Source organism: Etheostoma spectabile, chromosome 3, assembly GCF_008692095.1.
Source record: "Etheostoma spectabile isolate EspeVRDwgs_2016 chromosome 3, UIUC_Espe_1.0, whole genome shotgun sequence".
In the NCBI taxonomy this organism is placed as follows: Eukaryota; Metazoa; Chordata; class Actinopteri; order Perciformes; family Percidae; genus Etheostoma; species Etheostoma spectabile.
The window spans coordinates 19,757,516-19,781,045 of record NC_045735.1 but is presented as its reverse complement, the minus strand read 5'-3'; the positions used below and the strand labels follow the sequence as shown (position 1 = coordinate 19,781,045).

Here is a 23,530-nt window from a genome sequence, read left to right as displayed (position 1 = left end):
ACTAAAAGTTGCTCAGATATATTATTTACATTACTGACTGATGTAACTATTATTTTTCTGTTAAATGAGCTATCATTACTGTTTGTACATTCCTATAGATTTTATATTTATGTATGAACTTTAAGCATACAAGAAATGACCTAAATGCCCCCCCCCCCCCCCCCAAGAGACTCAAAAGAGGACTATAGGGTAGTGTTTGAAACAAAATAAAAAGCGCAAAATATAATTTGCAGTCTCCCCACACATTCTGAAAAACATCCTACTGAAGAAGACAATTTGTATTGAAAAGAGTGCACAGTGATCAAAAATATTTAAATATGAATTAAATTTAGTTGGAAGGAACTCAGATAGGAGGGTTATAAAGTGAAGCCATCCAAAAACTCTAGATGAAATGCATGTCAGAGAATGAAAATAGAAATGCTGAAAATTGGAGGTTATAATAAAATTTTTATTTAAAAACATCGGCTATAAAACACAGAATTTACAATGACTAGAGATGGATTCAACTGACAAGATTATGGATATTGTGATGGACAAGACCTGTCATATTATCAAATTAAACATGAAAGATTAAACTCAGTTTATGCGGATGGGTCTTATGCCAATAGATAAATCAGTTCCAGCTGTTCAAATGAAATGCCATCCATATTGAAAAAAGGTGACTAAAAATGAATGATAAATGTGTACGATACCAAGCCATAGGAGGTAAGATGGAATGAGGTAAGATGGAATTAGTTTGCTGTCATTTTGTTTTTAATTTACACAATTCAGAACAAACAAGGAGAAGTGGAGGGAGATTCTTATTATATACTTTATCCACTGAAAGAACATAGGCCAACAGAGTGCAATGATGCACATTTCATTCGTGAACATATGTAACAATCACACCTAAAGTCTATTTCTTGTGCACCACATGACATTATTCTCTGAAACACGTTAAAACAGCAACAACAACAGAATTAAAACATTTATTTACATTTAAAAACATTTCATCAACCCCACCCTCATAAAAATCACAGTGGACGCAAAATGTGTTGCGAATGCTCTTCAAGCAAACAGTGCCTTTGTCACTGCGGCTGAGACTGGGAGTCGAGGCCACAGCATCAGCTGGAAAGTCAGTGTCATCAGTGTCCATATGGCCTTGTTTGGCCACTTTGCAGTTATCTACACTCCTGTCTTTTCTTTGATAAAGCCACGGAACTTGGTGACTGCTGTGTAGATTCCGGGTTTGTTCCTGCGGGCGCAGCCATCCCCCCAACTGACCACTCCTGCCAGGAACATACCTTTGCCGGATGGGCTGGACAGAGGGCCGCCAGAGTCCCCCTAACAGAGACAAATACAGGTACATGTGTTAGTATAGAGTTGCTACATGGGGGCAAAGTGGGGCATTTTCTTTTCTCTCTGCCCCTTCATCTCCAACATCCTCCATTCTGCCGTTTTACAATTATTTATTTTCCCATGACTGTGTAATCAATTAAATAGTAAGACAATGCAACTAGGTTGTCTGTCAATATACATTCATCATTAGGGGATGTAATGATACATCGTGAATGCCCCATTTCATCATACAACCAAACAAGCCTCTTTTATAGCCACATCATAGAAAACAGTCAGTTTCTGACCAATTGTCAATAAGGCTGAGTATTATTAAAGCATATTTAATACCAATACCATGACTTCCGTACCGATTCCTTTCAAATACTAATCTTATAAAACAAAAATAAATTACAACATTTTCATTTATGTTTCAGCTTCTACTCCGTAAGCTGTCTCTGTGTAACGTAGAGTTTTTCCTGTGTGTCTCTACAACGTTAGACAGCCAATCACAAACATCATTAGAGCTTGGAAGAAGCATGCTGCATGCTGATTGGCTCACTGACGCAGATGAGATTTACTCCAAAGGTTTTGAAATTGGTTATTAAATGACAAGGCCTTTTTCTTTTAATACTAGATACTCTTGAGTCAATTCGGTCAGTGTCTAAAAACTATTGAATTAGGTACCCAGCCGTAAATGTCAAATTTGCCTCTTGAGAAAAAAACATTGATATGGCCTTGTTTTGTAAAACATTATGGCAGGTAGCTGATAGAGAAAGAAAGCTGGGCAGCCTGTTCAACAGCTTTTTCTTACCTGACAAGCATCAACGCCTCCGGTCAGCACACCGGCACACATCATCCGAGACGTGATCTCCCCTCCCATCAGATCGTTACACACCCCCTGGTTGATGATCCGGACCTGGGCCTTTTGGAGCACTTTTGCAGCAAATCCTGAAGCACAGACACACACACAGACACACACACAGACACACACAACGACACCATCACGCTTGTGTTCAGGCCTAAATTTAATACAGTTTTGTTATTTTGGGCTCTAACAGTCATCAAAGAAAAGTTATTGTTCCTATTGGCGGGCCCTCAGTAAACAGGTATGGCGTGTGTAGCAACTACATGACATCACATCAATCTGGAGGCAAATATAGAGCAACTACAATCAATATATTGTATAATATAATATAATATGTATTACAATATTATGTTGTAATATAAACAGAACCACAACATTAACACCAAACCAACTTATTAGCATTTGTAAACCATAGGCACATTTTAATTCAAAATAAATCATGTGTATTACATATATAAATACAGGTATGCTAACAAAGACTAAACATATTTCTCAGAGATGATCTGATGTTTTTCTTCATTTAAAAATTTAAATTAGAATGGAATGCCTCTAAGAGATGCAATTCCATCTGTAGTAAAATCAGCAATGACTATTACTACTACCACCACCAATACTACTTCTGTTACTGCCAAATCAAAAACTCACATGTAAGACATTAATTGATTTGTGATATCCGTCCACTTACTGGATATTTTAGAGATTCACCTGAAGTTTTATAACAAAACGATTCAATATTAGCGGCAACAAGTATTCACCAAAATGAATATTAGGTTGGTGGACACTCACCTCCTTCTCGAGTGGCGCCCCACCCGGTGATCCACACCGTGCTACCAACAGGGAAATCGTGCTGGGGAGCCGGCAAGCAGATGGGCCTGATGTAATCGGAGTAAGTGACAGGGCTGGACAGCTCCATCAGGGCGATGTCATTATCAAAGGTGTAGTGGTTGTAGTTGGGGTGGGGTATGATCTGCTTCAGGGTCCTCTTCACCACCGCATTTCCAACCTTCTGCTGGTCGTGAAGGCCCAGGTAAACTTCCCAAGTGCCGGGCTGGGAGAACCTAAGGAAACACGGCGCAAAACACATCGCAAACCTTATTCTCAAGCAAGGATAACCACTCAATGAAAGTTGAATAATCACCAGACTTCTAAAAGTGGATGAGCTGCAAATAGATCTCTCCACATTACTTATTCTGAGAGAGTTTTGAGCATGAGTCATTATTGGTCACATTCAAAAGTAAGATGCTACCTTGTTTTGGGGTCATCTTGCACACAGTGGGCGGCGGTGACCAGCCAGCTGGGAGCGATGAGGGACGCTCCGCACACGTGGTTGAAACCTTTGGCGTGGAGGCTGACCTGCCAGGGAAACTCCCCTGCATCGGCGTCCTGACCGCCCACAATACGAGACGTCTTGAACATAGCGGTCCCGCAGTCTGCAAAGTAAAACAATCATTCAACCACACCAGCTTGTTGCAGCTTGTTGTCGTGTCTGAAGTGGGTGAAGTTCACATCTGTGCAGTCATGCGAGCTAAACAATGCAGATGGCGATGATAACCAGGTTGTGAATGTGAGACAAACTTCACCCACCCACTGAGCTTTTGATTGGGACGTACCGCAATTCTGCTCGTCCGATCCGTCTGAACAGTCCGGTGTCCCGTCACATTCTGGGTTCACTTTACTGATGCATATATTGTTACTACATTTATATGTAAGGTCAGTGCAGCTCACAGAAGGGCCTACACCAGAGCCTGCAGAGAGAGGGAGAGGGAAGAACAACCAAATTGGTGTGGAAGTAATGTACGAGGCACTATTATTAACTGTACTGCAGTGATGGTTCTCTAGACAGTGGCCACTCCATTCCCCTCCTCTTTGTGTGTGATTTTTGTAAATTTGTCCTTTTTTTATAATTACCCTTATTTTTCCTTTTATTTTTTATTGTATCAGTGTTTGTTAGACGTGCCAATATGTTCAATGTAAGAATGTCTCCTTGAAATGAACATGCCCATGTTGAATAAAAAAAGATTTTTTTAGTGCTGCCATCAATTTTCTTTTCATCAGTCTTAGTCAATGACTGACACAGGCAGATGTTATTGACCCAATATTTGGAGTCGATACTGCTTTTGCTCCCTCAATTTACATCGTAAAAATGTAAACCCTGCCACACTGGATTTGTTTTTGGAATTCGCTCTGAAATTTCTTTAAAAATAATAAACAAAAACACAGATCAGTGTCACTTCTGCAATCATCTTCCATTCATATCACCCAAATTATGTGTGCAATGTGCATCATATGGATGGGTGTACTGCAAACGTTTAACTCTGCAAGGGTGAAAGGCTTTCATCAACATCTACAACACAGCCGTGATGATGCGTTGCTTGCTGACATAAGACAGATATAATCAGGTCATCACAAAATGTCCTTTGTCAACACATTTAAATTATTTAAGAAAACAATAAACCTAAAAAATAGCCATGGAAATAAAGTGCTTGATTTGTAATTTATGCCGTGGTGCTAGTGGTGGTGGTGGTGGTGGGGGGGGGGCAGTGCACGGTCTGCACGTGAACTGCAGCGTCTCCAGCAACACAGAGCTGCCTGTGGACGCCTGTCTCGAAATAATGCCAGGGAAACGCAGCAGCAGCAGCAGCAAAAACGCAAATATCGGCCAGCCAATAAAATCGGTCTATCACTAGATAGAACAGCTTTAGACATGAAGGGGAGAGAGGGGGAACGACATGCAGCAAAGTGCCACAGGTAGGAATCAAACCGGCGACCACTGTGTCAGGGACTGAGCCTCTGTATATGGGCGCACGCTCTAATAGGTGAGCTACCCAGTTTACCATCAGTTGCCAACTTTGTATTAGAGCCTAAATTACACAGAACATAAAATGCAGAAAATGACTGAACAAACAGTACTGATGTTTATTTAGTCATTTATTTGATCTATTCTATATTTTCCTCAGTGTTCATTTCTAGTACTGGGTGAAAATGCAATATATTATGTTCTTTACAGTCAATTTGGTACATATTTCAGATCCTAAATTGACAACTCTTAAAACTGCTTGTTCAACATTCACACAATCTAGTCACTTGTGCACAACATAAAAGCAATGTATCATGGTTTTGGTCAAATTGCAACTGCTTTTGTAGATGCAAGCAATTGATCATGTACAACTGTCTTTTTTTTTATATGATAAATTTTTTTTTGTCGCGTTGATCAAAATATAATATACCGGCTGTCTGTTGAATTGTCTTACATCTAAGCATGAGTTATTGAATATGTCTTCAAATCCACAATGGTTGAACTCATTGTCACAACCGGTCAGACAAGTTTCCCTTACAGTACATTCAAAATGTTCTCACAGATTATTGTTGTGACGTTGTCCAGAATTGATTACTTGCTCTCAGGTGAATCTGGACTTCCACTAGTTTAGGGGATTGTGTAAAACATTAGATCAACCAGATCAGCATCTATGTAAAATAGTTTAGGGGTGCACCTAACAAACCAAAAATAAAAGCATAAACGTGATTCTTGTCCAATCCGTCTAATCTCACATGAAGGAATGTGTGACTTTGTACTGTTGAAATGTATCAATTCCAGAAAAAGTGCAGCTTTGTGCATTTTCAATCATTGTCATCAAAAACTTAGCTATACTGTACATCAGAAAATAGTAAAATAATATGAGTACAATTTTATATTGACAACACGACTAAGCCTCTTCTTTGTGAACACTGACAAGGACTCCACATTCTGATGGCACTGACATGTTCATTGAGATAAAGATTTACTTTTGAGGAATGGACTAAAGATCTTCAGCAAGTTACAGGCTTTTGCAGGTCATCCATTGTGTGGTGCGGTTTGGAATAATTGTTTTGAGAAATAAACTTACTGGTTTGCAAATGTTAAGAATGATTCCAGAAATGTACCAAAGCGACTGAGAAAAACTGTAAAAAAGCCATTTGTTAAAAGAAGGCAGTTTTACGACTACCTTTGCATAGCCATATTTTTGCACAGTTCACATAGAAAGGTCTATTTTCATTCCAGCTCAAGAATTCACTATAGGGTAATCGGGACAGAGCTTTCACCATACCATTATTATTACTTTTTATTTTGTTTTACATAATTATAATTTATTGTATCAGGGTTCTATATGTAGCACTCCTCTCTCTCTCTCTCTCCTCTCCTCTCTCTTCTCGCTCTCCTCTCTCTCTCTCCTCTCTCTCTCTCTCTCTCTCTCTCCTCTCTCTCTCTCTCTTCTCTCTCTCTCTCTCCTCTCTCTCTCTCTCTCTTTTCTTATATTATAGATACATCTATTGTAATTTTTAATTATATTTTATCTTTTTTTTTTCCCTTTATTGATCTCTAAATCCATTTTAATAAATTGTTTCTTATTATTTATTGTGTTTCCAATCACAGTTTAGCACTTGGATTGCATTTTTTCAATGTTTGAAAGGTCCTTTATGAATAAAGATTGATTGAGTGATTGATTGATTGATTGATTGATTTCAATCAAGCTCTACTTTGGACGCCTGAAATTTGGTGCTGAGCAGATAGTGTACAGTAGGTGTAAACTACAGCTGCCCTTTGCTGTCAATAGGGAGGAAGTGCAACAAGTAGAATAAATGAGTTAAAACCAAAACCGGCTGAAGTACTTGACTCCTGTGGCAAATTATTCCTTGTTTTAAGAAAAAGAGGTTTTAAAAAAAACATGAATACTAGATTCAGTGACTAGTGACATATTTGTAGCCTAGTAAAGGAGTCTTACCTCTTGGACAGTTGAGCTCATCTGTTCCATCCCCACAGTCATCCCTGCCGTCACACTGCGTCTTCTCCGAAACACATTTGTTATTCTTACATGTAATTTGTCCCAATTGGCATTTACCTTGGGAAACAAAAGAAACGGACGAAGTATGAGAAAATTGACTGAAAACCTTTCGCTGCTCATGTAAAATCCGTCCTCCATCAGTGTTGACAGGTCTCACCACAGTTGAGCTCATCTGTGCCGTCTCCACAGTCATTTACGCCGTCGCATTTCCAGAACGTGGGCTTACACAACCCGTTGGCACAACTGATATCGTTTGAAGAGCATTCTGGAGAAAAACAGTTGAACTCATTTAGGGAGTGATCAGACTGTTGATTTGGACTACTCTAGCCAAATGTCATCCAAGTAAATGCTACTTACGGCAATTTACTTCATCGCTCATGTCTCCACAGTCATTCCAGCCATCACACCTGAGCTCAGTTTTAACGCAGCGATAATTATTGCACTGGAACTTGCCTGGACAAGCTGTGGATGAAAGGGTTAACATGTAGTATGCTTGCGCAATGTTAGGAAATAACCATTGGCGGGGAGAAACCAGGTGGCTTACGGTCTGTGGCATCGATAGCCGTGTACGACGCACTGAAACCTCGGTCCACGTTGGAGAAGTCGGAGGAAAACGCCACGGTCATTATGTTGCGGTTGCTGGTTTCTGTCACCGTTCCGTCTACCTTTTCTCCACACAGTCTGAGGATGAGATGTACAGGGCTCAGTTAAAATAATCTATCCTCCAATCAAAATCTCTTTGTTTAAGTGACAACACTTTACACAAGGAAACGAGGGTTTGTGTACCGGCAGTATTACTTAAGGGGACGAGTGTTTTAACTAAAACCACAATCTTTTTTTCTAATCTTAACTAGACATTTAGGTGCCTAAATTTAACAATTGTTGACACAGCACAGCCACTTTTTGTCAACTGCAACTCTCACAGTGCCCTTTACTATAAAGACCCAAAGTACTGTCAACTTGTCAAAAACAGGTCCTCTTTTTCTATTGTTTAGCATGGTATAGTTCACACTTTACTCACTGGTTGTAACCTACACATGCACTATACTGTTGTAGTTTGTCAATGACTGTCATGTTATTCCTGTTAAGTAAAAAGTACTTTAAACAATCAATTCTAATCTAAATCTTAATCAAGTTTAATAAAAACATCGACCTGGTGCATTGCACCTGGTGCAAATTTATTGAAGCAAATTAAAATTGAATAATACATGTAATTGACTTGGTACCTTGTAAATCAGTATCAAATTGATCTGGGCAATCTTTGGCAATATCTTTATTACGGGTGGGATCACCATAGGCCTCACAATACGATATCATCACAATACTCATGTCACAATACAATATTTTGCGATTTTAAACATGCAATATTCTGCAACATAATGCAAGCTTTTTCTAAATTTCCCCAATTTTAAATAATATCCCCAAAAGGAAATTGTCAACATCTGTTTTATCTAAAAAAGATAAATTTCTCTTTTTGTTCATCTCACTTCATTTTATTGCTGCAAAATGGGATTGTCAAGCAGACAAACTGACCAACACATGTATAATAATAATAGATCGATACTTGGCGGCTGTGTATCGATACCGTTTTGCCACAAATATTGCAATACCATGCTGTATTGATTTAGAATTAGAATGTAAGATATTGCACTGAAAAGTATTATAGAAAAACTATATAAAAGATATCAGTTCATGTGCTCTGTATCCATGGACTCACTTCTTTCCGTTGATCTCCACGTAGTCTTTGGGACAGTCATTCCTGTCCTTCCAGCCAGGCTCAGCCAGAAGGAACTTTTTGAAATTCACCTTCACACCCTTACCAGCAGGGACCTGAATGATTGATAATGACAAATAAAAACTTGACAACACAGTGACGGGACCTTGTGAGGAGCAAGGGTTAAAGTGGGCCAGAACGATCCGGAAAAGTGGTTCGCCACCTTCAATAAACAAGTAAATTAATCTAATCGGCCGTTTCGTACATGAGTGTCCATTCCAGTGTTTCCTCTAGTCACTCTCAGCAGCGTGCACGTGAGTCCATGAACAGGGCAACTGTCTGTGGTGAGTTCACTTTTATAATAAGAGCAGGACCATTGCGTACTATCTGGTTAAAGTCAGTTGAGCAGGTAAAGATCATGTTGTCGGAAGCCTACCGGTAACAATCGAACATACAAACATGATTTAGTTTGAATAAAAACCTAGTCTCACATTGCCAGTTCTTTCTCCACAGCACTGCGAAGGAGGGTCTGGCTAGTCCACACAGGATTCCGGGATGGGAGAAAAACGTGCACTAGTTTATTGGCATTTCTTTAAACCAATCACAACTGTCTTGGGCCAAGCGCTGGACGAAGCCACGAGGCCTCTGCTAAATAGTGACATTTGGTGGAACACGTGTACGTTCAAAAGTCGTTTTAGTCGTGCAACAGAAAACTCATATTGGACAGATATTCTAGCTAGCTGTCTGGATTTACCCTGCAGAGATCTGAGGAGCAGTTAACCATATTCCTCAGATATCCACCCGAGTTTAAAAAGCCAAAACAAAGAAAGCTGAAGGAGTCGGACATCCGGCAGAATTTCCGGCGTCACCGAAGCAATCCCGGAAGTGGAACGTTGTGGATATAGACTTATAAAAACTCAACTCATGGCTGTTTTGGAAGAATGTAATAATGACAACGTCTCACCTGGATCGACCACTGGCAGGTAGTTCGAGGAGGATAGTAATTTGGGAAATTGGGAGAAAAGAAGTTGCCGTTCTCGCCCGTCAGCTGGCCACCGCATGTTGTACCTGTTCAGAACAGGGTCAGCCTTTGCACAAATATCAATCAATCATGGTGCAGCTGGTGATAAACATCAGACCCTACCTGGACTTCCGCGTCGGACTTGTGAGACTTGTGCTCTAAAACCTGGGTAGTTCAGCTGGTCATTTGTGGCCATCGTCACCAGCATCACATTACCAGAAGACAGAAAGGTCAGTTGTGAAGTGCGTGAGTAGTAGCCACACAACCTGAAGGGGAAAAAAACAGACAAATATATGCACATGCATGTCCATTTATACCATCAGTATGATCCAATTTTGTTTAAATGCATGTTTATTGTAAATTAACTGATTTTAGAACACCCCATTCTTATTGGATCAAACACCAATGGAAATGTAAAACCATTTTTGAGGTTTTTCCCGCTGGTAATGAATTATGAATGAAATTCTTATTAAACCTTGATTTTAAACACACCAAGCACATCAAATTACAGTCTTAAGCCCTCATGTGATTTAGAAATTACCCCCCACACACACCCTCTGTATTTTACTCAAATTTATAGACAGTATCCCCCACATTTGTTAAAACCTTCATTAGTGATTGCCAACCCAGCCAATACAACTCCAAATTAAAGACATGGCAGATTCACGCAAATTCTCACACAGAAGCTGCACCTGTGTGAGAAATGTCAAGTCAATCTTACTAACGACGTGGGGGCATGGCCTTTCAAAGTTTGCACATTTTAAAACCTTAATTACAGCGCCACCATGTGGCCGATTGGGTTCATATTTCTATAGAAGCACATGCACACCATTTCCAGTTATTCCCCTACGTTTCATGCTTCTAGCTCATTCCAGCTCACAGGAATTTTAGCTGGCGCGTTTTGCAGTTTGGACCCTATTAATAACTATGTCTGAAAATATACATTGACATGAATACAACATATTTGTAAAGATACGTATTTTTTTTGGATTTACACAACATTGAAGAATATGCTTACTGGCCTATAGATAGCCATTTAGATACATTTAAGCTTAACTATTCACTGTGCTACATTTTAACATTAAAACATGATTTATAAATATATGAATAAGTAAACAATTATTTGTTTAGTAACTTAGTATCGTATGCACCATAAAAAGCTATGTGTAAAGGCTAAAGTTTATAGTTGGCTGAGTTTAATATGAAACTTGATTATATGTAGTAGGGGGTCCGTGACCTGTCTCTTTTTCAGCTGAGGGGTCCTTGGCCAAAAAAGAACTGAAGGCCCCTGGACTAAACTGTTCCAAGTGCAATTGAATTAGCACAGGCAATGTCAGGGCACCGCACCTGTGTGTACAGTATAAGGTATATACATATAATCAATCAGAAGCATTGCATCTGACCAGCAGAGGGCCCTACATATAAAATACACTCTTCTCTATCAAGCCTAAAGCCATGTACAGTGGGTCACTGTATGAAAATAAAACTATTTATTATTAACTAGTTATTTATTGGCTTGAAGCTGTATTTAGATTTGTCAAAAGCAAAAAAAACTCACTCTTGCATAACGCGGCTCTCAATGGCCACCAGGGAGTCGTAGATTTTGATAAAGTCATTCTTGCAGTCCTTCTCCAGATGTATCGTATCAAAAACAAGCTTGATGACGTAGTTCGGGTCCGCTCTCAGCTGCCACTGGGCGAAGGTGTTGGGGGGATAAGGGCTGTCGGGGAAGCCCGGGGACTGGATCTGCGTTATTTGATTGAGTTTTGTATGTACTGAATACCTGAATGTGTCTGAGACAAAAACATTGACTTTTAGTGGTGTTCACTTTTAACTTTGTAAATCAGTTGTCTGAACGCATATTAAATTATGACCAGTTTACGATGTTATCAGTTGCATAATATCATGCCACTACATTTTCTGGATATGATGAAACCACTGAACTAAGTATGTGCACTCCTCCTAAAATATTGTGTTTCCCATTTAAGGAGGAAAACATCAACAAATTGCACGCACAAATATAACCCATGCTGGGTAGCAAGATCAGCTGCAAACAAAACCCTATGTCAGAAAAATATTCTAATGTAACAAGTGACATAAGAAGCAAATTGATAATGTTTTTAGTTCTAACCCTGTGAACAATGTGTAAGACACGGTTGCTGGTTTTTTTACCTATAAAGATGAGTTGTCTAAGATAACTCTAGCAGAAGAAATGATAGATGCAAGCTGAGGACTTACTGCCGAATTGTGTTGACAACATTCGAGAATCGATTGCTGTGAGATAAAAACAGAAATCACATAACTTAGATGAGGATACTGACAGCAAAGTACATCCACAACACTAGTTTGGTCTTGTTTCGACCCTACCTGAAGACATCACATCTTCAACGACCAAAGAGTTGCCAGGTCTAGCGAGTGTGCGCCGCTCTTTGTTCACTAGAGTCTCCATTGAAGACATGGCACCGTCTACAGATGCTTCTTGGCCAATAGGGACTTTGAACTCAGACAGGTAGTAGGCAATAACACTGCCCTCACTGAGAGCAAATCAGACACAAACTCAATAGTATACAAATGGAGTAAAGCCTAAAACAAAATGTCACTGTACTAAAAGGGTCAGACAGGTGTGTGTGTGTGTGCAGATATATCAAGCCTTGTGTTGGTCTTATACTACTACTACTACTACTACTACTACTACTACTACTACTACTACTACTACTACTACTACTACTGTAAATTGGTCAATGATATCAGTATTATAATGCCACTTTCCCAAACACAGATATGTAAAAGATTATTTAGCTTTCTTCCCAGATTTTCTACAAATAGCTGTTAATTCAGCTACAATAATTTCATTTGACTAGGTTTTGATTGGGAATTGTAGTGTTACCTGGTAAAACTTTATTTCAGTAACACTTTTAGAAGCATGTATAATTCTTTCCACAATTTATGTCTGTTGTGCCTATATGTCTGTTAAGTTATTTTACTATACCACAGCTCCTTTGGTGTTACAGATTGATACAATTTACACTGAACTGAAACACTAAGGCTTCAGTAAATCCCATCCATTTTTTGGGCAAGGAAATCTTTAAAAAACACCAGCATTCAATAGAGAGCGTATAGCGTCATCTGAACTTGAAATGCTAATACCAGAAAATTTTCAGAGATTAGTGTGGTATAAACGGTGGTGCTAGGAAATCTGCATGCATGCATACAAAAATAAAGAATCATTTGTTCTTTTAGCAGTGGCCATAAAACTTTCAGTTAAATCTGCCAATCTGCTTGGGTGTCAGTAGCTCAGTCCGTAGGGAGTTGGGTTGGGAACCAGAGGGTCACTGGTTCAAGTCCCCATATGGACCAAAAAGTACAGAGTGTGGATTGGTGGCTGGAGAGATGCCATTTCACCTCTTGGACACTGCCAGGTGCTCTTGAGCAAGGCACCGTAACCCCCAACCTCTCAGGGCGCTGGTTCAAATGGCAGCCCACTCACTCTGACATCTCTCCATTAGTGCATGTATAAGTCCTGAGCATGTGTGTGTATTTCAGGCCTGTGTGTGATTACTAACACAGAGTGTAAATTGCTTTTTTTTTTAACCAAGCCTAGGTCTGCACGATACGTGTAAAATAAGGTTGAATATTGCGATAACGATCTTACTTGGAATAAATGAACAGATATTAAATTGTACTCAGTTCTGCATTTCTGCTGCTTTCAGTATTGTGCTAAAATACAAAGTATTGCTTGTTGAATTTAAAACAAATGAAAGGATTGAACTGACTATATCAATGCACTTCAAAAAATACTTAATGTCTGCACATTAAAAGGTAACAGTCATTTCTTTTTTTCTGTTGATATCTTCTTTCAACTAAAACAAAACATCTCTGAGTGTCTATTGCGATATGTTGCAGCCTTTGGCAATGTGTATATTGCGAAAGTTAAAATTGTGATGGCGATAAAAAAACAATATATTGTGCAGCCCTAATCAACAAAAAAAGACAGACAAGTGGAATGGAAACAAGAGCCTATTGGTAGATTTGTACCTGAAAGCCTGAACTGTAGATCCAACATAGTATTTGTTCAACTGTGAACTTTTGGAATAGATGGCTTTGAGCTGAAAGAGACAAGAGGGAAAATCCCAACAGCGTGAATGAAGTTTGTTAATAATAAAAAAAAATTTGCTGACATGCAGATCGATTCCAGCAGTGGTGTGGAGGCCTGAGTGGCAGTCTTACCTGTGATATCACCTGCTGTGCAAGCGCCTTGAACTCGGAGGTGGTGGAGTTCTCGTAGGCGTCTTGGAACACCTGGTTGGTGATCCGCATGGAGCCGCTGTACATCCTTGGGAGTTGTGCATTATCACGGACTGCAGAATCACACAGACACTCTTACTGCACAACTGTCACCAATTTCTTTTTGCCTTCTGTCTTTTGAGTTGTGAAGATTTAAGTCCCCCAGGTGTACCTGTTCCCACTGATGTAGCTTTAACGTCTCCTACTAGGTTTTAATCACTTGCATGTGCAAATAATCAGACTGAATAAACAAAGTGAAGGTGCACTGGTAGCTAACTTACCAATGAAAATTTCATGGTGCATCAAAAACTTGTATGCTTTTGTTGATTTATCAGAAGGAAATGAATGAATGAATCTCTCCCACTTGATCAATATATTATATCTCCACCAGAGAAGTCCATCTTTTGGTACTATTTGTCTGTTAGGTATCTCATATTATCGTTAGATTTCAATGAAATACAGAGAAATCTTGAACCACCAGGGGCCAAGAAACAAGTCCATTAATGTGGATTCAGTAAATAAGAATAAATAAAGAAATATGCAAAAGGGCTTTGTTTTTTTAAAGTCTTCTCTCATCTACGACACTTGCTTGAATGAAAACAATCTTGCAAATCTTAAATCTTCTAAAAAAAAAATTTAAAAAAAAAAATCTTAAATGCAAAGACACATAGGACATAAGTGCTTTCCCCCTGGATTTTGATAACATGGTTGTGCTGTTCTGTATTATTTCTCTCATGTTGACTTAGCACATACGTCAACATGCCAAGATGTATTGATGGCCATTACTCACCTTTAAAGCAATTTGTTTTCATTGTGTTCAGGGGACTTTATCAACTGTTTGATATAGAGCTTAACAGTGTGGTTCCAGAAGGTAAAACCCCTTTCATTTTCTCCATAAGAATTTTCATAATAAGCCACAATGTCTAAACCATCTGAGGTAGACTAGGAAGGTGTGAGTTTGTGAAACGATAGTTTCGGTTCGGGTAGAAGTTTGTATAATATCAACCTTGTTTTAAGAAAAACTGGTTTTAATAGTGATGTCACGAAGAAGTACTACACTACCCACAAACCTAAGTGTAACAGTGACGTCTCTCATTGGTGGAGCTTCCTATTACCATGGAAATGACAGACAGTTTAGAACCGAGACGCCCCAACTCAGAATAGTTTCCTGTATCTGTGCCATGTGGGTTTCTCACGGCAACGCCTCTTTAGGAGACTGGCGGAAGGTCCTAGTGTGTGTACCGATTCCAATGGGAGAAGTGAAGGTGAACACAGATTATGAGCGATTATTTCACCCCATAGTCACCAAAGTAAATGTTGGGGCCATTCTTCAACAAGCCACATATCTCCTAAACATTTTGACACTAAAATTAAATTTTTCAGGAAAAAAAACAAAGAACTTTGTTTGAGACCTGTTTCTGTCTCAGGACCAAACTCTTGCGAGATCGGGCAACAAAGAGAAGCTAACGTCAACCAACGTTCGTAAACGCCCTAACAAAACTCTTCTCTGTGATGCTAAATATGGCTTTTAGCTGTGTAGATATCTTACATTAGCAAAAAAATTTTTTTAAATGAGGCCACACCCCTTTATGAGGCAGGAATTGTGTACCGTTTCATACCAGTGGCGCTGCTTGATATGATATGTGCTCTTTATGCATGTGGGAACCCGCAAATGGCAAGAGTGAGCTTCAACCACTTAAGTCTATGATTGTTTCTGTACACAGTATGGTATTTTTTTGTCTTCTTTTTTTTGCCGTTTTTAAAATGTTCTTTTTCTGTTTTTTTTGTTGTTTTTTTAAGATTATTTTTTGGGCATTTTAGGCCTTTAATTGATAGGACAGTTGAAGACATGAAAGGGGAGAGAGAGTGGGGAGTGACATGCAGCAAAGGGCCGCAGGCCGGATTCGAACCCGGGCCGGCTGCGTCGAGGAGTAAACCTCTATACATGGGCACCCGCTCTACCAACTGAGCTATCTGGGTGCCCATTCTTTTTCTGTTTTATGGTCACAATTCATCTCGTAGCTAGTTGGCTTGGTCCCCCGACTTAAAACTATTTCCAAAAGCATTTAATGAAATGTCAATGGATTCATTGAATGGGGGAAAAATAAAAAAAAATCAATTCCGGAACAAAAGCAATTCCAAAAAGTGGGCGGTCACTGTTGAGCTCTGTTGTCTCCTATACGTCTAATTAATATTAAGGAAGGAGTGCTTACAATGGAAATGCCAGACCAGCAGTCCGGTCATAAGGGCTATAACAGCAGCAAAGACCACCACGCCGATGATAGCCCCGATTCTCCCCGGACCCTTTTTCTTCTCAAGCTTTTTGTTATCTGATGCTGGCAGGAACTGGACAGACGTGTCCCAGTCTTTGTCCTGGAAGACAGAGAGACAGTTGTATGAGTGAATGAATGATCAATACATTAAAACGTAAGGGTCTACATTGAGATACCAGCTTCAAAATATTAAGTAATTCCACAGGAGGGTGAGGACATTTTTGGAAAAGCTTTTCACAAAGGATGTTTCTTGAGTGACATTTCTTTTAAAGACAGAGTAGAAATACCTGTCTTTTCTCTACCTGAGTAGATAATCAGCAGAAAACAGCAAGTATGAACTTGTGTATCATAGGAGTGTCCCAGCCTGAGGGGACGTACAGAATTGCATTTTCACACAGATAAAGTATGTTCAGAAATATAACTCAAAAACTTTACAAAAGGAAAAGATATCGGAGCAGATTCTCATCCAAAATCTACCCATATTACATAGCCAGGACAGTTTCAGTGAGTGACGTTGCTGTTACAAGGGAATTTCATGCATGAGTCATGGCCCGGTGGTTACTCTTTGAGAGAAGAGACAGAGGGGGGAGGGAGTACAAAAGGTTTCACGGTGTGAAATCCTGTCAAACCGGCTGCAAGCAAAACACACAGATCTGAAGTGGAACACAACAAGTTTCTTTAAGTGCTCGCTGTACTGTAGTAGAAAATTAAAGTTCCCTAAAAAAACTAGACAACTTTATGGAACATCAAAAGATCATCTTAAAAGCTTTGGGATTCCTATGATTTGAATGTTGTGCATGTACGTTTTACATAAGACGTTTCTTGGAAAATTGTCTGCAGTGCAAAACTCCGACTCCACTGAGTGTTTTATGAACCAAGGACAACACTTTAGTTCTGCCTGTATACACCTGATATCCGTACTGAATGACTGGAATTAATTATACTGCACCTATGAGGGGAAACAGATTTTTAAAGAGCAGCAGCTTTTATATCTTTTGTAAAGGCGCGTTGCAGAGCCTGTGGATTTGCGTGCATAGCTCTGTTTTGTTTATTAACCAAATATTGCATTACACATACACTTCCCAAGGTGTTTAAAAAAGCAAAGCTACAAGAGAGAACATGTTCTAATGCCACATCTCCTTCTAAACAAGATGAGGTTTTACGGGATTTCCTGTTTACCGGTAGTCTGTTTACTGAAGCCTGAACTTCAAGTCTACATCTCTATTGAGCTTGTAAACAGTGTCCATATGGTTTAGTAAATCATTCTTATAAAAATACACTCTGGGGATAAAAACTCTGGAATGTTAAAAAAAGAAGAAAAAACAGTATTTCTTCGAACATCAATAACCTCATCGTATCTGTCTTTAACAGGAAAAGTCTCAATCTTATCATAGTCAACAACTGAGGTGTACTTAACAGGGCTTGACATTAATTTGTTGAGGCAGTTGTGCACAAAAGTCACTTGCCTAGATAAAAATGTATGATTTTACAATAGGTTCTGCTAATTCAGAATTTGAACAAACCGTTGAAAGCATCCAAACACTATCAACATTATTCAGTTGAAACAGTGGAAATAAAAAATAGACTTCCCCTTCAACAAGAAAAATGGATCTCCAGACAACATAATTTAAAGGTCCATGATATGGAGCCCTTTGGGGGCTTTTATATAGACCTTAGTGGTCCCCTAATACTGTATCTAAAGTCTCTTTTAGATAGACCTTAGTGGTCCCCTAATACTGTATCTGAAGTCTCTTTTATATAGACCTTAGTGGTCCCCTAATACTGTATCTAAAGTCTCTTTTAGATAGACCTTAGAGTAAGGTGACCAGATTTCTCAGACAAAATCCGGGGAGATTTTAAGCTCAGAAGCGTATATACCTCCAAAACACTTCACGTTTTTATTTTCGTAAAACTTAAAACAAGGACACTAGACCTAGAGCCCCCCCAAAAGGTCTGATCCTAGACTCACCCCTGCTGCTACTTCATACTCCACTCCACTACACCTCAGAGGGGACTGTTTCAAGATAAAAAGTCCTAATATTTCAAGATAAAGAGTCCTAATATTTCAAGATAGAAAGTCCTAATATTTCAAGATAAAAAGTCCTAATATTTCAAGATAAAAAGTCCTAATATTTCAAGATAAAGAGTCCTAATATTTCAAGTTAGAAAGTCATGATATTTCAAGATAGAAAGTCAAATTTCAAGATAGAAAGTCAAATTTCAAGATAGAAAGTCTAACCACTAACTACTAACTAATATTTCATAATGTAATGTTTACTGAACTACATTTACCTGACATTTTTTGCTTTATTACTTTAGGCTTGTTTCTGCAATAGCTCATTGAGTATTGGATACAATAAAAACTATTGAGGACATATTTTCCTTTGACATTGATGCAGTATTAAACGAGATTGCTGCAGTCGGCAGCAGAGAAACAAGCTACAATGGAAGTTAATAGGATAATGGTCCAGCTCGTATTTACGTTCATAAAAGTGCTCAAGTATCTGACAACATTATGGAAAGGATTTCTAAAGGGGTCGACCTTTCTGTTAAAGATTAAGATCCTTTTTTTAAAAATGAATGTCCGCAAAATTGCGTTAGCTAAACCCACCAGACTCCATGTAAATAATCAATAATTTTAGCTTTGTAAAATACAGCTTCTAAATCTGTGCTCTGAGCAGCGCTGGCTCTGGCTATCTTGAGCCTGCGGGTGTAGGGTGTGCAACTATTGGCTCCGTTTGGTCAGTGTTTTCTTTCTTTCATTCCAATCTTAGGTCTGTCAGTCACAGTGAAATCCGGGGACATTTCCGGGGACAGATCCAGCCAGGGACAGGTCACCAAAATCGGGCACTGTCCCCGGAAACCGGGGACGTCTGGTCACCCTACCTTAGTAGTCCTCTAATACTGTATCTGAAGTCTCTTTCCCAAAATTCCGCCTTGGTGCAGAATTACAGCCACTAGAGCCAGTCCCACAATGAGCTTTCCTTAGTATGTGCCATTTCTGAGTCTGTAGCTTTTGAGAAGGGGGGGGGGGCAAGGTGAAGGCTGGGGGTGTGGCCTTGACCAACTGCAACTTTGCTCGTTTGAAAGCCATGATGTCTCTCTCTAATGGGTGGGCCAAATTTTCTGGGCGGGCAAAGCAGAGAAAGGAGATAACCTTGCCCCTTATGACCTCATAAGGGGCAAGATTCCAGATCAGCCCATCTGAGCTTTTTATTTTCTCAAAGGCAGAGCAGGATACCCAGGGCTCGGTTTACACCTATCACCATTTCTAGCCACCGGGGGACCATAGGCAGGCTGGGGGAAAGCATATTAATGTTAAAAAAACTCAAAGTAAAATGTTCATACCATGGGACCTTTAAAGTAATACTTTGCATGCTGGTGTGCAGTGTATCAACATAGGTAAGGGACTTGAACTTGAAATTATACTATATCTAAAATTATTTAGTAGACATAACAATGGATTTTGCCACTAAATGTTGGTGTTAACTCCCCCCCCCCCCCCCCCCCCCCCCCCACAATTTCACTTCCTATTCGACAGAGGCTAATTTACCAAGGGATCCTTTAAAGGTGTAGCTACTTTACAGTTGATTATTAGCGGATATTTAATCTGGCTAGTCACAAGCTGAGGTTTACAATAACTGAAGGACAAAGGAGCAGTGGAATAACGTTACAAGGCAGAGAGCCAGTCGCTAAACGCGTCACATTAACATCATGCTTCACCCACACAAAGCACCCTGCTGTCGCCACGAGTGATCGGTTTTTGGCTTGTTTTCTGTGAATGATGCAAGAGGATAACATTAGCTAGCTAACGTTAGCCAACTAACACCAGCTGGCTGGCTTGCTGGTTCCGCCGTGCTTTTAAGCTGAATCACTTACAGAGAATGAGCTGAACAGCGGCCTGGATCTAATGAGTGGCACATAACGTGAACATAACACCTACTTTCACAAATAAGAGGTACGTTTTATTTTAATTCAAAGGTGGTTTGGAGTTTTACAGGTTTTTTTTAAATGTAAGATAAAACCACACTAGAGCTCTGTGCTCTTGTGCTCCAAGGCTGCAACACAACAAGCACATGGCCGCTTCGGAAACCAAAACTCGCGCATATTTAATTGGGAAGCGATGATCAGATATGAAACCAAATCCTCCAAACGATTCCAATAAAGAATACTCCCCAGATCTGCTCCATCATATCTTGGAAAATGTATTCTCTGAGAATAAAGGGAACTTCTAACGTAATGCATTGTGTTCATCACCCTGCTGTGATGAAAGTTGATTAATCTGCAATTTGAATATTTGTGGCCAGGAGAGAAGGACTGCAGTGAACAAGTCACAACAGGGCGGAGAAACCTGGAGGAATTCAGGCGCCTTCATGACTGCCTGCTTTCTGAGGACCTTCTCCTCTAAAGAAAACTTTAGTAAGTAAACTGTATTTACATAGCACCTGTCACAGACAGTAAAACAAATACAAACAGTAAATATTAAGCCGTATTGCTAGTTAAAGGCGTTAAAGAGAGAGAGTTCCAGAGCCTTGGAGCTATCACAGAAAAGACTCGATCACCTCTGGTTTTAAAACGTGTTCTGGGAACAGTTAAAAGGTCTTGGCTTGAAGACCTCAGAGAGCGACCGGAAGTGTGTGCGTGCAATAGATCCTTGATGGAAGAGGGAGCTTGACCATGCAAGGCTCTAGAAGTAGTGATTCAAATTTATAAATTCACTCTAAAACCTATTGGTAGCCAATGAAGAGCCTAAAGCACAGGCGCGATGTGCGATCTCCTGCTGGTCTTAGATAAAAGTCTTGCAGCTGCATTCTGTATAACTTGCAGTTTGTCCAACGTAAAGAACGTTGGGAGGTTCGTCTTAGGGAGAGAGAATCACTAACTGAAAAAGGTTTTATACAAATCATTGAATCGGTTTAACAGGTTTTAAGGGTTTTGGAGTATAATTTACTTCAAGCACCTTGAATAATTTTTGTATTGTGCCAACTTCTTGGAAATATGTTGTCTACAGAGAAAAAGGGGATGGGCGAGTTTAGCTTCCAAGAGCTTGTTTGTCATCGCAAACCTGTTACATTTAGACGGATGTGTGTTGGAAAGTAATATCATGGACCAAAGAACAGGACACCCAAGATTTTTATAATATGATTTTCTTACAAACTACTGCTCTTACTTGAATGGAAAAATATTTTGACATAGACCCCATGAGCTATGACTATCTTTCACAATGTGTCTTGATCCTTATCTGAATGCACATTAAGAGGTTTTCTTGTACATTTGGGGGATTGTGCTGCCTCAGAAGAGGTATTTGCTTTCATGAATCTAAAGAGACACCTTTTTGACATGGGATTAACTAATTTAAAATCTCGCCCAAAGAATACCAAGTTTAGGTGCTGTCTAAGCCCTAATCAGAACTGAACTTGAAGCTTGGCGAAGAAATTAAACCAGGTTTTCTTTGCTTCTTAGTTCTTCAGTTGGTGGGCAATAAATAGGGGTAAGCAAAAAATAAAATTGATTCACATTCATATGCCAATTCAAGCTCTACAGATTGAAAATCGATTGATAGAATTCCAAAAATATCGATTCATATTTTTTTGCTTTCGGCGTGTATACTATACATGGGAAAAGTAACTACATTTACATCCTGTGAATCTTTTTTTTGTTTTTTTAGAATCTTGAGCTTAGACACTGTTGAGGTTTTAAAAACTATTTGTAAGGTTGTATGTGACATTCATTTAAGTGTTATGTGCTGATGAAAACACAAGGGACCCGTTTAGCCTAGCCTACTTAATGGCAGGTTTGCTATCCTAGGTTTATTTACCTTTAGCTCACATTAACTTTAACTTATCTTTAAAGTTTGTCTCTGCATCAGTGAGCTTCATTTTCTTTTCTGATGCTCTCCACTGTCACACAAACATGCATCCATGTTGGGGAAGAATGTCATTTAGGTAACACCCAAATTCTTCCATAACACAAACTAGGTGTACGTGTTTTTATGAAATAATTTCATAAATTTCATTCATAAAAAAAAACAAAGTAGACTAGACTGTTTTTGTGAAAGGATTTAGGTGTTAAAAATAGAGCATTGTCAATATGTGCTCCCTCTATCGAGAGTGCTACTTAGCAGTTCTGCACGTGCGTGGGCGCAATATTGACAGGGGATTTGGTCTATCGAAACACGTTGGAATATTACATAAATATGTTACAATAGGAGTATCAAAATGTGCTCAGCGTATTCTTACATTAGACTTGTCCGTTTGGAACCAAAAAGATGTCAATAGCATAGCTACTGACGGGAACAACTAGAAACGGAAACATAAGGTAGCATTTTTTGACGTGGAAGCATAATTCGTCAGAACACCCCCATCCATTTGCGACTTAAGCTATGTGTAGGCTTCACAGAAAGTAGCTAGGCCTACTCGCTTCTTACCGGCTTTGGGGTGTATCTTAGTCCGCTGTCCATGTAGTCCATTAGGGGCCAGCACTAGGCGGCTGCAATTAAAAAACCAAACCGACCTCTAACAGCTGAACTACTTCTTCTCTCCCCAACTAGTCCTCTTCTTGTTCGTGTCTTAGTTTTCGATGTTGTCCATAGGCGGTTTTGCCCCCGAGGTGAACCTGTAGGCCTGGTTGCCAGGAGATGATTCGTGTGTTCGTCAACAAATTCACCTGCGAGCAAAATAAATCACGAGCCTATAGCCAACCAGACACAGGTAACCTACCAACGAAGACAAATGTCTTGTGGTGTCTTTAAATAAGGCTCCTCTTCGGTCGAGATGTTTTTTTTCACAAATGTCTGGGCCTGAATCCGTCGCGTTTCACTGCGACGGAGAGAAACTCAACGAAACAGCGAGAGAACAAACTTTTTCCGGGAGCTTCGGGTTTCTGAGGGCGTGTCACCGCCACTGCACCTGGGCCGACTTCCTGTTTACCTGTCGCAGGTTTTTGACTACCGGAATTAACCGTTGCCAAGACTACCGTGACCATAGCCCTCATAGTGATTAGGCTACAGTCTGGGCGTGACACTCTATTGCCTATCAATCATAATTTCCGATTGAGGATGGTGTTGTTGGAGTGTACAGTGTAGGTAGTTTGTGGTGTGTGTGTGTGTGTGTGTGTGTGTGTGTGTGTGTGGGTGTGTTTGTGCGTGAGCGCTCTCCTCTGGCTTTCTTTTCCGACACGAATGCATGGAGATCCATAGGGTTCAAATTAAACATTTGACTTTCTCTATGTTATAGC

At 39.7% G+C, this 23,530-nt stretch overlaps 1 protein-coding gene across 1 annotated transcript; it reads right to left on the bottom strand.

The window, feature by feature from the left end:
* Positions 1–427: 427 nt before the first annotated feature.
* Positions 428–23,211, bottom strand: st14a (ST14 transmembrane serine protease matriptase a). The gene is made up of 19 exons (XM_032505902.1): positions 22,722–23,211; positions 16,235–16,394; positions 13,965–14,095; positions 13,773–13,843; positions 12,105–12,271; positions 11,976–12,011; positions 11,296–11,530; positions 9,861–10,003; positions 9,681–9,784; positions 8,720–8,832; positions 7,547–7,683; positions 7,360–7,464; positions 7,160–7,267; positions 6,943–7,059; positions 3,793–3,927; positions 3,429–3,612; positions 2,969–3,240; positions 2,129–2,265; positions 428–1,323 (listed from the first exon to the last, which is right to left on the bottom strand). The coding sequence occupies exons 1-19, from the start codon at positions 22,761–22,763 to the stop codon at positions 1,165–1,167; spliced, it is 2,556 nt and encodes an 851-aa protein (XP_032361793.1). The 5' UTR covers positions 22,764–23,211; the 3' UTR covers positions 428–1,164.
* Between the last annotated feature and the right edge of the window lie 319 nt (positions 23,212–23,530).